Below are 14,192 nucleotides of genomic sequence, written 5' to 3'. Positions count from 1 at the left end.
CCGCCCTGGACGCACTGGGACTGGTCAGGCAGTGCCTTGATGAAACGCCGCTACAGGCTAATCTTTGAACTTAGTCTGCCACTAAATCCTGCTTTTACTCTGTGCCCATAACACTCACCTTACAATAATTACACAGGGGAAATTTATGTAAAAATAATATATTTTGATGAACAATTGTTTGGATGTATTGGGACTGGTTATGAAAGAATGTCATAATAAATACGGCTTTTTAAATTAGACCTACTAAAACAAATTGCCTTACAGTGAAGAGATCTGCTGTCAGAGAGATGAACTTAATTCAAACATACCAACATTACATCATGTGTGAGTAGAACAGTAATTAAAAGCCTTGTTAGCATTTTCACAATGTGTATAAATATAATATAGTGTAAAAAAAATAAAAAATAAATAAATTTAATGAGACGAAATGTTAATTTCACTCCTTTTACACAATGCGCTTCCTGCAGGTCTATCTAGAAAAATCCTGAAGTACACACAGGAATTCAGGTTTTATGTTTGTAAATGATTTCTGGAGTAAAGAATAAATGACTGAATCAACAAGAACCAGTTAGCATGACAGAAAATCCCAACACGTTATCAGAATTTCTTTAAAATGAAGAACATTTGCATTTCATTTTGACCAGAATACAAAAAGCCTTAAATGTCGATGTTAGTCATTTTGTTAGCATTGTCTTGTGTTTTGGATTTACATTTCAAATATTATGGGAAGATTGACACAGAGGTGGAATACATGCAGTAAATGCCACGGTTAACTGCACAGTAGTTCTTTGTTGGATTTGACACATATCCAAGAACAACTTCAAGGATAAGTGTTTATTTAGCCTTTAAATTGTCCAGATAAGCTTTTGTATCAAAGGTGTAGGACAAAATGTATCACGATAAATGTGTTATTATTGGGATGTCTATATTATGTTATAAAATAACCCAATTGGAATTGCTGGTTTTGGCCCATGTCATGAAATAAATACCTGTTATTTAAATAAAAAAAATTAAAAAAAATCTATTTAAAAAGACAATTAGACAGATAAGGGATTTTATTTTAAATTAGTTTTTTTATTTCAGTTATTTTTTTTTATCTGTAGTGTGTCAGGAAAACAGGATGTCACATTCTTTACTGACATTCTATAGAATGTTTAGAATGTGAGATATCACACATTCTTTATGATGTGACATCACATGCCATTCTGTGCCTTTGAACACAGACACTGAGAGATCCAACCTGTTCACTTACTTGAAACCTGACCTCCATTGAGAGACACATCTTTGTTGGAACAGAGCTCAAAACGGAAACACTTTTGTACTAAACTGCAATACAGCAATTATACTACAAAATATTTTCAGTACCGCAAGAAATATCTTTCAAATATCTTCAAAAGTATTTCTTTGCTATCATGGCGAACATTGTTCCCAAAAGTCACTGCGCAGAGCTTGTGGACCTGAGACAAGCCCTTCTGCACGTCCAAAAACAAATGGAAGAGATGACCGCAGTGAATGCTGGCCTGGTGGAGAAGAAGAGAAACATCTTCAAGGCTTTACAGTCCGAAAGAACAATAAGGCAAGAGAAAGATGAAGAGATCTGCCTTCTAAAGGAGAGTTTGAACAAAGAAAAAAATCTCACAGAGGCAGTGAAAAGCCACTGGAGTTCAGAGTTTGAACAGTTCAATGCATCCATTAACGAGGACAACAAGAAGATGAGAAAGGCCTGGCAGGACGAGATCAATCTTATGAAATTGAAAAAAAAGTATTTGATGTCGCAAAACAAGCATTTGATGTCGAAAAACGCGGATTTGATGTTGCAAAACAAGGATTTGATGTCGACAAAGGAGGTGATCTCCGAGAGACTGCGGCAGCTGCAGAAGGAGAGCAGAGAGACGGAGGATGGTTGGCACGTCAAGGTGGCTGAAAAGGAAGAAGAACTGGAGGTCCTCAGAGGGCACAACACCGACCTCAGCCTCAGCCTCCAGGAACTGCAGAAGAAGAGCAGAGAGATGGAGGATGGGTGGAACATCAAGGTGGCTGAAAGAGAAGAAGAGATGGAGATCCTCAGAGGGCACAACACTGACCTCAGCCTCAGCCTCCAGGAACTACAGAAGAAGAGCAGAGAGATGGAGGATGGGTGGAACATCAAGGTGGCTGAAAGAGAAGAAGAGATGGAGGTCCTCAGAGGGCACAACACTGACCTCCAGGTTCTACAAGTCTGCCTCCAGGAGCTCGGCAACAAAAGTGACAAGGAGAAGGAGAAGTTAAGAAGGCAGGAAAAGAAGGCAAAGAAGGAGGAACTAAAAAGACAGAAGAAAGAAAAGGAGGAGATGGAGAAAAGAGACAAGAAAGAGAGGAAGGAGGAATCAAAGAGAGAGAAGAAAAGAAAAAGGAAAATGAGAAGAGAGAGAAAAGACTGATAAAAAAGAAAAGGAGGCGGAAAAAAAGCAGGAGAGGAGGGAGAGGAGAGAGAAGTAACATCCTTTCTTTCCTCCTCCCCCTTCTCGTTGTCATTCCTATTCCCCCAGCCCCTTTCCCCACCTACTACCCTCTACCACCAGACTTGTGTGAAGTCTTGTGTGAACCAGGCTTTCTCTTCTCCATCTATCTCCCGTCCATCTTCTCTCCCTCCTCTTTGGAGGCCACATGGCAGCTCAATGATTGGGACTGCAGCCTCACAAAAAGGAGAAGCAAGCGTGGCCATACTCTGGGTGATCCAGTTTATTGTCACACTCCAAAGACTTGTAGGTTCCAGTAAAGAAGAATACTGTTACTCTGGGTGATCCAGTTTATTGTCACACTCCAAAAACAGAAAAATGATTGAAATAAAACAAAAACAAAATTGAATTTGAAAAAAATTCCCTTATCTGTCTATTTGTTTTTTAAAAATAGGATGTTTGAAAACTCGACAGCAAAGGTTTTATATATTTCCCTTTTTTTATTTTCTGTAAACTGAAGCCGGTCTCTCATTTCCAACTTAACACTATATGAAGTGATTCTGGAGTCTGAAGGCTTTACTGCAGCTGCTACCTTTCATACGGCAGGGACATTCTGCCCTCCGTTAAATAAACTTTACACTTTGGAATAGTTCAGCTTGTCAATGTGAAGATATATGTTTTAGGAATTATGCATTTAACTGAAATCTTTTGTCAAGATAAATCTTTCTCAATTTTAACTTTTGATTCCATGATTGAAAGGTTAAACATTTCAATGAATAAAACACCAACACTAAAAAGCACTCAGGGCTGCAGAATCCTGCTACTGTAATAGCAGAAACTGGAGAATATATATCAGGGGTGACCTGGTAGCTAAACAGCAGCTTTAAAGTTGGTTTTAAAATGTCAAACTACCATACATTGGATCAAAAATAAAATGGCTTCATTTATTTAAAAAGAAATGCTACATGCTACATTAAAAAAGGTGACCATCAGTTTCTCTCAAAGAGACCACCCAAATATCAGATAAGTCATACATTTTGCTAAATTGGAATTACAAGGATATATTATGAAGAATGTCAAAGTAAACGTTCTTAATATTTGTAGGGAGTCAACCAACCTTTTTTTACAACATAAAAACAGTTGAAACCTGGGTGGAAGTCCTGTGTTTGACCTATTCATCCATCACCTGTAGCAACACTAATATGTTGCAGGTCAATTTCATATACCTTCAAGTAGGGAAACGACAATAGAGGAAAGATTCACACTATATGAATATATATTCACATTATATATACTCACTCCAGGTCTAACATTGGATATTCTTACCAAATCTGAAGTAAAATGTTCTAGCTCTCTTAAAAACACACACACACACACACACACACACACACACACACACACACACACACACACACACACACACACACACACACACACACACACACACACACACACACACACACACACACACACACACACACACACACACAACGTCCACCTACATTGTATACGGAGCTACGGATCACTTAAAAATCTATATAAATGTGTAAAGATTCCAACCAGTTGAAATAAAAATGATTGAATTTTTAAACGGCCTAGGGCGTAATCTACTTTTGATTTTACTTGTTTGACTTCAGGCGTCACTATGTCTTCTTAGTTTATTTATCTGAAGAGATCTTTTTCTGTTTTAGTATTTTTTAATGTGGAATTTCTATTAGAAATCACAGACACATCTGTTGTTTTGTGCCGTTTTTTCAGTCCTTTGTCTGCAGCACCTTTCTGTTGAAAAAAATGGTACTGCGGACCTAAAATTGTGACTCGAGAGTTGAGTGTATTTTAATCAGAATCACAATCATAATCAGAATACTTTATTGATTTTTTTCAGGGAAATCGTTAAGTTGCAGTTGCTCACTCAAATATAAGCAAGAAAAAATTGTTTATAAAGTAACATAGCTGAAAAGTTAAATTAATGAATAGGAAAATGTTAACATCATGTTAACATCTAAGACAAATGCTGGGTGGAATGCAATTGTTCAACCGATAAATTGCTAAACTTTCTGTCATCACTGTGTAAATTATACCTCTGTGCATTAAAACTGCCAATAGTTTACTGTATTAACCATATATATTACATTATATCTGGTATTTTCAAGTGCTTCATTAATTGCTATCACTACTTGCAGCTGAATTACATGGATATCAACTTCCCCCCCACAAAGTATATATAAAGTCCATCCAACTAATATACACTTAAAACAATTTGAAAATGTTGAGTTACAGTAAGTCAAGCAATGAATCATTTATTAACAAAGGCTTTGTTTGATGCAAAATGAACGGCCGGTCCATGCTGCTTGTGTCACTGTTGGACCCAGTTGCAGTCTCCTCTACAAACTAGATCCGACTGGAATATTCTAGACATTTTGTTGGAAATAAGATTTTGGAAAAAACTGTAGGGTAAACTGTACTTTTGAGTCCATTACCTTGTCAGAAAGTGGCTCCATTTTGAGATCAATACCCTGCATCTGGAGTCTTTTCTTTTATCAGGGAACCCAGATTTACTGAGTTTATGGATGTCTTCTTGTTTCTTTGCATTTTCAGCCGGCGGGCTTCAGAATTGGCTGAAACCGAACGACCCACATTATGCTCTGACGAGATGTGGTTTGTGCAGTTGTACGTGCAGGCAGTCTCTGTTAGTACAGGCTCTGGGTGGGGCTTTGGTAAGGAAGGTGTAGATAAAGGATGATTTGACCTTTCTGTTGGGACTGGGGGTGGCAGGCGGAGGTGTGTCATTTGTGTTGTTTCTGCTTGTTTCGGGGCAAACACATTTGCCGTGTCTGTGTTGAAAGTGCTGTTGACAGCATTAAATGATGCGGGTGAAGATTGGGTGGACGGAAACATGACCTCACAACGGTTTTGAGGATTTGTCTTTATCTTGACGCTAGGGGTTAAATTCCAGCTTTTAGGGTCGATGAGTTTTCTCTCCTGCTCTTTGTGGAGGACAGTCAGGGAGAAGCTCCGCCTCAGCAGATCTGGTGCTGGATTTCTTCTTAGCTCCATGCAGCTCCGGCTCCTAGCAATGGTTCCACTGGGAAGATGGCCTTTTGCTGGGCTTAGGAGACTTAAGCTGTGCTTAGGCCTTAGTGGTGGTGAGATACATGGCAGGCATCCAGGTTGACTTTGGAGTGAAGTCTTATTAGAGCGGATGGTCAGGGTTTGGGGGAGGGCAGGGTACTCTGGGGATGGTAGGTGGCTTGACTCAAAACCGGAGGAGGACCTGCTCATGGATGAAGAGGTCTTTTTGTCCCTTCCTGAAATAAACAAGTGAAGTGTGTGCAGATCATGCAGATGCTGTGACATGTATTTGACTTAAACAGAACAACAGCAGAGCGCTTAGTGTTGGAAAAGAGTGGCCATTGTGAAAAGGATGCCCAAGAAAAGAACATAACAAAATCTAAATGTGTGCAACAAATGAATGATGAATGAAAGAAAGGAAGCAAGCAGTCAAGTCTGGTAAAGCATGGAGCAATTTATTCCTCACGCTCAACCATGACAGAAGCACACTTCAGAAAATGCTGAGACTTCAGACCTGCCACACTTCTGTCAGAAGTGTTAGAATTAGTTTAACTTCAACCTTTAACTGTGTTAAACCATTTCAAAGGTTGTCCTAAGTCTGCATTTTAGTGCATTTACAATTATACAAAATACCATATTTTAACAAGTAGAATTACTATTTAGTAAATATTTTAATTCTTCTGCCTTATGCATTTTTTTTAGGCACATGATAAAATACTGTGCAACATTATATTTTACTGGACTAAAAAAATATACACACAAACAGCAAAATCTTGAGAGAAATACACTGTACAAGTGTGGCTGATCGGACATTGTTCTCTAACCACTGGACCTTTTGACATTCACAAGAACCCTCATTTACAGTAAGCACAACTCTTCGCATTTTGACAATTTTTAGACTTAAGCCAAACCAAATACACAATAAGAATGATGTAGCTATGAATAAAGCAAGCATTTGCAGTAAAAATGTACTGCAATTACTGAGAAAGATTAAATCTTGTCACATGTCGGTTCAACAGTCACCATTTCCAGCAAAACGCAAAAACCACCACACAACTCACAACTGCATATCTATTTGTGAGTAGACCTGCAAGCTGCTCCACATATAGTTTGTTCAAGGGTGTGAAAGATGTCTTTAGGTCAGTTTAACATGATGTAAGTGAACTTTCTAGTCCCATAATAACAGAGAAACTTGTGTTATTACATTTTTAATATAATATAGATAATGTAATGCTTGTAAAGAAAGGCAATGTCAGTTCTCAAAAGCCCTTAACAGACAAAAAAAGTGACTGCAAAAAAGAGTTGGATTCAATGATGCAGAAACAGAAGAAAGTATGACTTGGAAGAAGATGCTTGGAGAAAAAAAAAAAAAGCACCAGAAGTAATAGTGACGATAGAGTCTTTCCAGAAGAGCATGAAAACTGAATTTGGTGGCTTGGAATGCTCGAGCATCAAGAAGGACTGAAGACCACACAAGTCTTTCTAATGAAGGATGAGGCAGAAGAGGGCAGAAGAGGAGGAGGACAGTGTTCACAGGCGACTCAGGCTGTCATTACCGTTCTCCAGGTTCTCGGAACTCTCGTAGCAGCCGGAGTCTCGCGGGGAGTCTCCCGTGAGTCCACGCCTGTCCAGGAGCAGCTTCTCCTGTGAGCCTCCAGACTGACTTCCTCGCTCCGGGTCGCTGCTTCCTGCAATGCCCAACACCACCAACAGGGGGCAGACAGTCACCTCTTATGATCTCAAGTAGGGCTAGGCAACAGACTACCATTATATCAATATATGAGGCTAGATATCGTCTTACATTTTGGATATCATAATATGGTAATATGACACAAGTGTTGTCTCCTACAAGCCTACATGACAGTAAAGCGATGTCATTTTCTGAACTTAGCAGACTGTTTCAGATGTTCTATTATTTCCCTTGACCCGCTTAGTCATTATATCCCTAATACCAATGATTATTTACCCAAAATCTCATTGTGTAAATATTTTGTGAAAGCACCAATAGTCAACCCTACAATATCGCTGAAATATCAATATCGAGGTATTTGGTCAAAAATCTAGTGATATTTGATTTTCTTCATATAGCCCAATTCTAATCTCAGGTAACTGCTAGGGAACTTTGCATGTGTCTATGCATGGATTGCTTTTGGAGATAGGACCCAGAAACAGACATATTAACAGATTCCTTTAAATTGAATGGAAATAAGTAAATCAAGACATCCCAACTGTGACATTATTCGTGATAGTAGGGGAAGGAGTTTCAAAATCAGCTGCACTGACAGAAAAACAGAAGTAACAAGTTGAAACTAACCTTCACAGATACTGTATATTTATAAACCTCTAAGTGGCCTCCTTTGCATGATTGTCTGTAATCTATCCTTTTCCTTAAGTGATGGTTATTTTATCATAAAGGAGAATTCAACCCTTTGTGTCCTTCAACATCTCAACCTTGTATAATTATTAGTAAATTTAACAAATGCGTCTCTTTGACCTGTCCTTGACTATACTTATGTGTTTCTTGTGTAGTGCTCAGGTGAGATCTAACAGCCTGTGGATTAACCTGACCCACCATCATACTCCTGCAGCAGCTCCACAGCGGTGAGCAGCACAGCTCTGTGCTGGGGGTCTCTGATGTTCAGCTCGTCCAGGTCCTCCTCCTCTAGCAGTTTGAATGTGTCCAGATCCTCATAGCCGTTAAAAAGGAAGGTGGGGAGATGCTCCTGTGGAGAGGTTGGATGATGCACACACAGATCAATACAAATCTATGGAAGCAATTCATTTGACCATGCACAATTTCAGAACTGCTTAACAGTATTTTGAGAAATAAGCATGTTACAGTACAGGTTTCTACACCTTGTTGTAACTCAAAGATTCAGCATTCAGTAGGTTTCTCCAATTTGTCAAACTGCAAATGTTGAAAAGTAACAGTTTGACATTTTGGGACATACACATGAGAAGAACCATACCATTAGCATGTCTGCATAGTAAATATGAGGCTAGAGCCAGCAGATGATTAGCTTAGCACCTGGTCAAGACACTGTTGAGTGTGGATTTTGTTTTACACAGCAAGGATAGCCTTAGTTCCCCTTTGTTTCCAGCCAATATGCTAAGTCTCCTAGTTTGAGCTTGATATTTAGCATACAGACATGAGAGTGGCATGGATCTTCTCATCTAACTCTTGTTTTTTTAAATACAGCTAGAACCAACTTTAACCCATTACCACCCACTGGTATGTATTCCTTTCATCTAAAACTCCTACATTTGAGAACTAAAAGCTCTTCCGTATATGGAAAATCCCAGTGCTGGTTTTGTTTACAAGTCAACGTTATGCCTTTGTTTGTGTCATTTGAAATCCCTCCACTTGTGTGTGTGTGTGTGTGTGTGTGTGTGTGTGTGTGTGTGTGTGTGTGTGTGTCAGATTTTGATAATGTAGTAAGTTTATTACTTTGAGGTTGATGCGATCAAGGAGCTCCTCTACAGAGGTGGGTTTGGGTTGCCGGGCCTTCCTCCTCCTGCGCGTCTTTTTGGGCTTCACCTCCTCTTCATTCAGGACATCCACATAAATGAACTTGAAGGTTCCGACTTTACCATTGAGCATCCCCATCCATGTACCCATCGGAGGCTTACTAATCACATCGATGACGTCTCCACTCTGCAAGACCAGACCAGTGGAGTCTTTAGAGGATATCAGCTCATCTCTATGCATTACCTCATTACCTCACACATTACAATATTGGGTAACACTTTACTTGAAGGTAGCTACATAAGAGTGACATGACACTGTCATGTTTATAATGTTTCTGACATGTTCAAGTAAAGTGTAACCCAATATGGAACGATTATTTTATGATAGCTATATATATATATATATATATATATATATATATATATAAATATCGTATATAATTATACACATAATTTATTTTATCATACATACTATGTATGTAGGTTGTATATTTTTATTCTACACTTTACATTCTTTTTCAGAGTAAGTGTTCTGGTATTTTTATCTTTTGTTATCTTATTTTATCTCATCTACTTTTTAATCTTACTTATTATTTCTAGTATATTTCTTGTATTTTCTGTATGTGTGTGTGTTCTTGTAACTTGCTGCTGTAACAGTAATTTCCCAGTTTTGGGATCAATAAAGTCCATATATCTATCTTTCTATTGTCTAACTTACTGGATCGACAACATTGTCATACCTTAAGTTTGAGGGAGTCTGTGTCGTAGGGACTCGGGGTGAAGTCCGTGTGAACTAGAGCGCGTCCACAGAAGGGTCCGCGGTAGGGCAGCTCATCCTCCTCCCCGTCCTCAGACTTCACACTCTCTCTGTTGCTGTTGGAGGAGTCAGTGGTGCCAACAGTCTGGCCACCTACACAAACCACAAGGAGACAATAGAGCCACTTTAAGACCACAAGACTGCACGGGTCTGTTAGGATCTGAAAAATATTTTTTTTATACGTCTTTTAATGTGACTGAAGTGCCAGATGTTACACAGTTATCCACACAGACCAAGTGTTTAGACTATCTCAAAAGCCATTTAATATCCTTGAAACACTTCTCTGATAAACACCACACATCTGGTGTTCCGAGGTCAAGTGAAAACAAACACTGAGAATTATTTGCAGTACACCCAGATCTGGCACATATATACTGTAAACACACAGACTTACTCATGGAACTCTGTCCGCTGAGGGAACTCCTCAGGCTTTCCACAGACCCTCCTGGCTTCAGTTTGGGTTTCTCCAAAGAGTCAGAGTCTGTCTGAGGCGAGTTAGGGCAGCTGGATATGCGCTCTGGGCTCAACTAAGACACAGAGAAAAAAAAAACATTATTACCTATGCTTTAAAACATTACCTATACGGACAATCTCCAACAGTAACACTGATGGATGCTTCTGTACTGTAGTGAACTCTACCGACAGCACATACATACCTGTTCAGAGAGAGAACAGTGGTATCTCTTGGAAATGTGTTTTCTCATAGTTTCTCTCACAGACTTGACTTTTTTGCCCAGGGAGATACGAGATGTTGATGGAGATTTAATGGGATCTCTGACACCATCTCCGTCGTTACTCTAATTTACATACACAAAAAGCAGAAAAAAAGACAGATAAACAAACTATTTATTTTGATTCAGTTTATAAGATATTCAGGAAGAATGACCGTTACGTACAGGGTTATCGTTGTTAGAGATGAAGGCGTGCAGTGAGCGGTTGGTCAGGTCAAATCCTCCAAAGCTACAAGCTCTCTGTGAAAAAAACAAAAAACCAAAACAGAGATGCAGGAATGTAGGTGATGTTAGTGGTTTCCTTGCAGAGTGCAATGAGTTTTTAGAGCATGCATTCAATTTTCTTTTTTTAAATTGTAGCCTTTTGTTTACTATACTTACTTACTTACTTACTATACTATGGCTTTTTATCACTTTATTCCACATAATTTACTATGGCCATAATTTCAAAAGAAAATGTTAAGATATTTTTTGGGCCATTTTAAGGCCTTTATTGATAGGACAGCTGAAGAAATGAAAGGGGAGAGAAAGGGGGAATGACATGCAGCAAAGGGCCACAGGTCGGAGTTGAACCCGGGCCCACTGTGTCGAGGAGTAAACCTCTATATATGGGTGCCCGCTCTACCAACTGAGCTATCCGGGCGCCCTTTATTTTTTTTAAAGATGCAACATGGGGCATATAAGTTCCTCACAAGCAGGTCAGGTCACTGCAGATCCTATGATGAGCAAATACATATATTTTCTCAGAACCAACAACAGATTTGTGAAACTTAACAAGACTGCATTTATATTTAATGGGCAGTTGCTGGAATAGTGCATGCAGGGCGACTTGCATAATGCTGATGATTTCAGTTTGTTTACGAACAATGCGACAACTGCAGGCCGTGTCTAGAATATATTAATTCTGAACAGTAGCCTTAGAAATTCTCAACTTGCCAAATAACAATCTCAACAATCTCTCCTATGTACTTACCCCATGATGACTGAGGGGGCTGAGGAACCGGTGACGGAGCTCTCCATCAGTCACTGAGCGAGCGATTTTGGGTTCCTCATCATTGCAACCCTCCATCTCAGAAAAGGAAGAGCCACTGCCTTCACCTGCCTCCCTCACCTCCCCCACTATACTCGTCTCCTGATGAATTGGGCTTCCACTAGACTTTCTGAAGGCCCGGAAGATATTCTGGCTGCTGCAGGTGTCCAGGCTGCTGGAGGAGGGGGAGGTGGTCAGGCTATTGGAGTCCCTGTCGTATGTGAGCTGTTCCTGCAGAGCCGAAGCCAGGGAGTCCACGGGGCAAACGGCAAGTTTCTTCTGCACACCTGAGTACAGGGAGGTGCTGGCATCTTCAAAAGGAAGACCATCTGTCATTAGGCTCTCTGGCGGGTAAAAAGAGGGGAACGGAGAAGGTAAAACACAGGACAATCTCAACAAAAGTTTAAGATTTGTCTACAAATACAGTTGGATTTTAATAAAATATTGGAAATCAGCTAGACATGATATCCACTGCAGATCAGTGCAGCAAAATCTAAATGAAATAGTCTTTGTTTTCAATTTTGATGACTTAACTTAATGGCTTTTGTCTGTTAAATAATTCTTCGTATAAAAAGGTGAAAATGATCTTTGAGCTTTCAGAGTCCACTGAATGGAATGATGATGCAAATTCAACTGGGGACAACACTTTATTGTCCCCAGGTTGAATGTTTTTTGTTTTTTTATGATGTATTGCAGTGTTGCATAGTCTACAAGCTGTTTTAGGGGCATTTCCAGCATGCCAATTGTCATATGTGCTGAAAAAAAAAAAGAAATAACATATTCTTCAAAACATACATTCACAAAGCCTACACAACTAGAGAAAACTGACGTTAAATACCGTTATTGCAGCACATATTCTTAGTCAAACAGTAATTAGACTGAGCACAATTACTGATATTTTCTCTAGACTCTGCGTCACATTTAGCATTGTGATGTTCCATTTCCTCTTACTACACAGTATATTCTTGCTGTAAACAACAAATGGTTTTTACATCTTTGCTGCACATACAGAAACATAAATTTTACTTGAATTAAAAAGGCAACTTCTCTAACACTTGATCATCCAGTAGCATCACATTGTGGGACAGTGAAAAGGTAGACAATTGGGCTTTGTGAAATAAAGTCGGATAGTGGTTTTAGTACCATCTGTTCCAGGCCTCTTCAACTCGTCAATTCTGATCAGTTTCTTCTTCACTTTCCGGGTTGAATTGACCAGTTTATGGAGTCTCCTGAATGTCACCGATTCCTCTTGTTCGTTGTCTGACAGGTCACAAGGCAGCTGATGTGAGGGACCAAACAAAAACATTTTGTCTTACCACAGAGCTTTGCAGTTACGGTAAAATAAGACCATGGGTCTGTTTACAGCAGATGGTTACCAGTTGCAAGGCCAAATATTTTGGATCTGAAAGGATATATCACTTTCACTGTCTTTATACTCAGATGTAGTGCGTGAGCTCACACATTACAAGGTACCTTTTAACAATTGTTCACCACTTGTATAAAATAAAAAGTATGTAAGCTGTGTACATGCAGCAGCTGCTGCTGCAGGAACCTGCTGAGCCTTCTGTAGAAACGACTTGGAGCTTAATATAAATATGTGGTAGGAAACCACAGTGATGAAGCCCATGTACACAGCTGTCCCATATGCCCTGCGTCACAACACACACTAGAAAAGGCCTTCTATTCAGGGGAAAAAGAAAAGCTAGCTGCTTGGAAATCACCTTAACCATAATGTGAATTGATGGTTAGTGAAAAAGTCAGTTGCACATTTGAAGACTCTTGACACAGATGTTGAGGTTTCATCTGCTGACCAAAACACGAGCATGCACATCCCAGAATAGATGTCAAAAGACAAAACAAAAGCAGATTAGCAGTAAACCTGCTAGTCTGCTTTCGTACACAAGAGAATTTAAATGTAAGTAGAGATGCGGTAACATTAACAAAGAAACAACAGAGAAGGGTGCGACAGACGTCCAACCATCATACACAGAAAGTACACACACACACAGAGAGAGAGAGAGAGAGAGAGAGAGAGAGAGAGAGAGAGAGAGAGAGAGAGAGAGAGAGAGAGAGCAAAGAGAAATAGTCAGGCCATCCAGATGAATCTGAAAAATGTGCCCTGAATCTGAGCCCCCTAATCACCCCACCCATGCATAAAAGAGCTGTGGCCTGCATAACAGGGCCCTGTGCTGAATCCAGCCGCTCACTACAGCACAATAGGGGGTTAGCGCTTTGACAGGGATGAATAGAAGTCCGCCCAGTACCCTGCAGTTGGGAGAGGGCCCTGAGCTGAAGGGCTTTAGTGGGGCCCCGGTTCATCGCCAGGACAGGGACAGAGGGAAAGAGAGAGGCGCTGTCACAGCTCAGCAGCCTTGGCACTGGTAGATCAGAGGCCCTCATGCACAACACGCTGCCTGAAGGTGTGATTCAGCATTACAAATCCACTAAGATGCCCTCAGACTGGGAGCTTAGAGACTTACGTTGCAGTTGAATGACTCATTTGTGGTGGGACTGGAGGCATCGGTCCACTCTGTGGGATCGGACCTGCACGTCTGTCTGTTTTGTACTTCAAACTCCTTCAACTGTGGGAAAAGATGACCCTGTTAGTACATGACGCAGAGCTAGAGAACCAGCTG

At 40.0% G+C, this 14,192-nt stretch overlaps 2 protein-coding genes across 5 annotated transcripts in view; one reads left to right on the top strand and one right to left on the bottom strand.

The window, feature by feature from the left end:
• Positions 1–234, top strand: part of ddo (D-aspartate oxidase) — a 1,801-nt gene extending 1,567 nt beyond the window's left edge. For both annotated transcript variants that reach the window (XM_028566258.1, XM_028566259.1), the window contains one exon: positions 1–234. This exon is cut by the window's left edge and continues 491 nt beyond it. In XM_028566258.1, the coding sequence (XP_028422059.1) occupies positions 1–68 (68 nt within the window). In that variant the 3' untranslated portion in view covers positions 69–234.
• A 4,056-nt stretch (positions 235–4,290) lies between these two features.
• sash1b (SAM and SH3 domain containing 1b) overlaps positions 4,291–14,192 on the bottom strand; it is a 57,632-nt gene continuing 47,730 nt past the window's right edge. For all 3 annotated transcript variants that reach the window (XM_028566254.1, XM_028566255.1, XM_028566257.1), the window contains 11 exons: positions 14,037–14,138; positions 12,700–12,835; positions 11,500–11,900; positions 10,692–10,766; positions 10,452–10,592; positions 10,190–10,322; positions 9,719–9,888; positions 8,959–9,165; positions 8,083–8,233; positions 7,067–7,198; positions 4,291–5,746 (listed from right to left, as the gene is read on the bottom strand). In XM_028566254.1, coding sequence (XP_028422055.1) covers positions 4,947–5,746; positions 7,067–7,198; positions 8,083–8,233; positions 8,959–9,165; positions 9,719–9,888; positions 10,190–10,322; positions 10,452–10,592; positions 10,692–10,766; positions 11,500–11,900; positions 12,700–12,835; positions 14,037–14,138 — 2,448 coding nt within the window. In that variant the 3' untranslated portion in view covers positions 4,291–4,946. The remainder of the gene's footprint in view (positions 5,747–7,066; positions 7,199–8,082; positions 8,234–8,958; positions 9,166–9,718; positions 9,889–10,189; positions 10,323–10,451; positions 10,593–10,691; positions 10,767–11,499; positions 11,901–12,699; positions 12,836–14,036; positions 14,139–14,192) is intronic.

The sequence above is a fragment of the Perca flavescens genome, chromosome 20 (assembly GCF_004354835.1).
Source record: "Perca flavescens isolate YP-PL-M2 chromosome 20, PFLA_1.0, whole genome shotgun sequence".
Lineage (NCBI taxonomy): Eukaryota > Metazoa > Chordata > Actinopteri > Perciformes > Percidae > Perca > Perca flavescens.
This window is presented reverse-complemented; position numbering and strand designations above follow the sequence as displayed.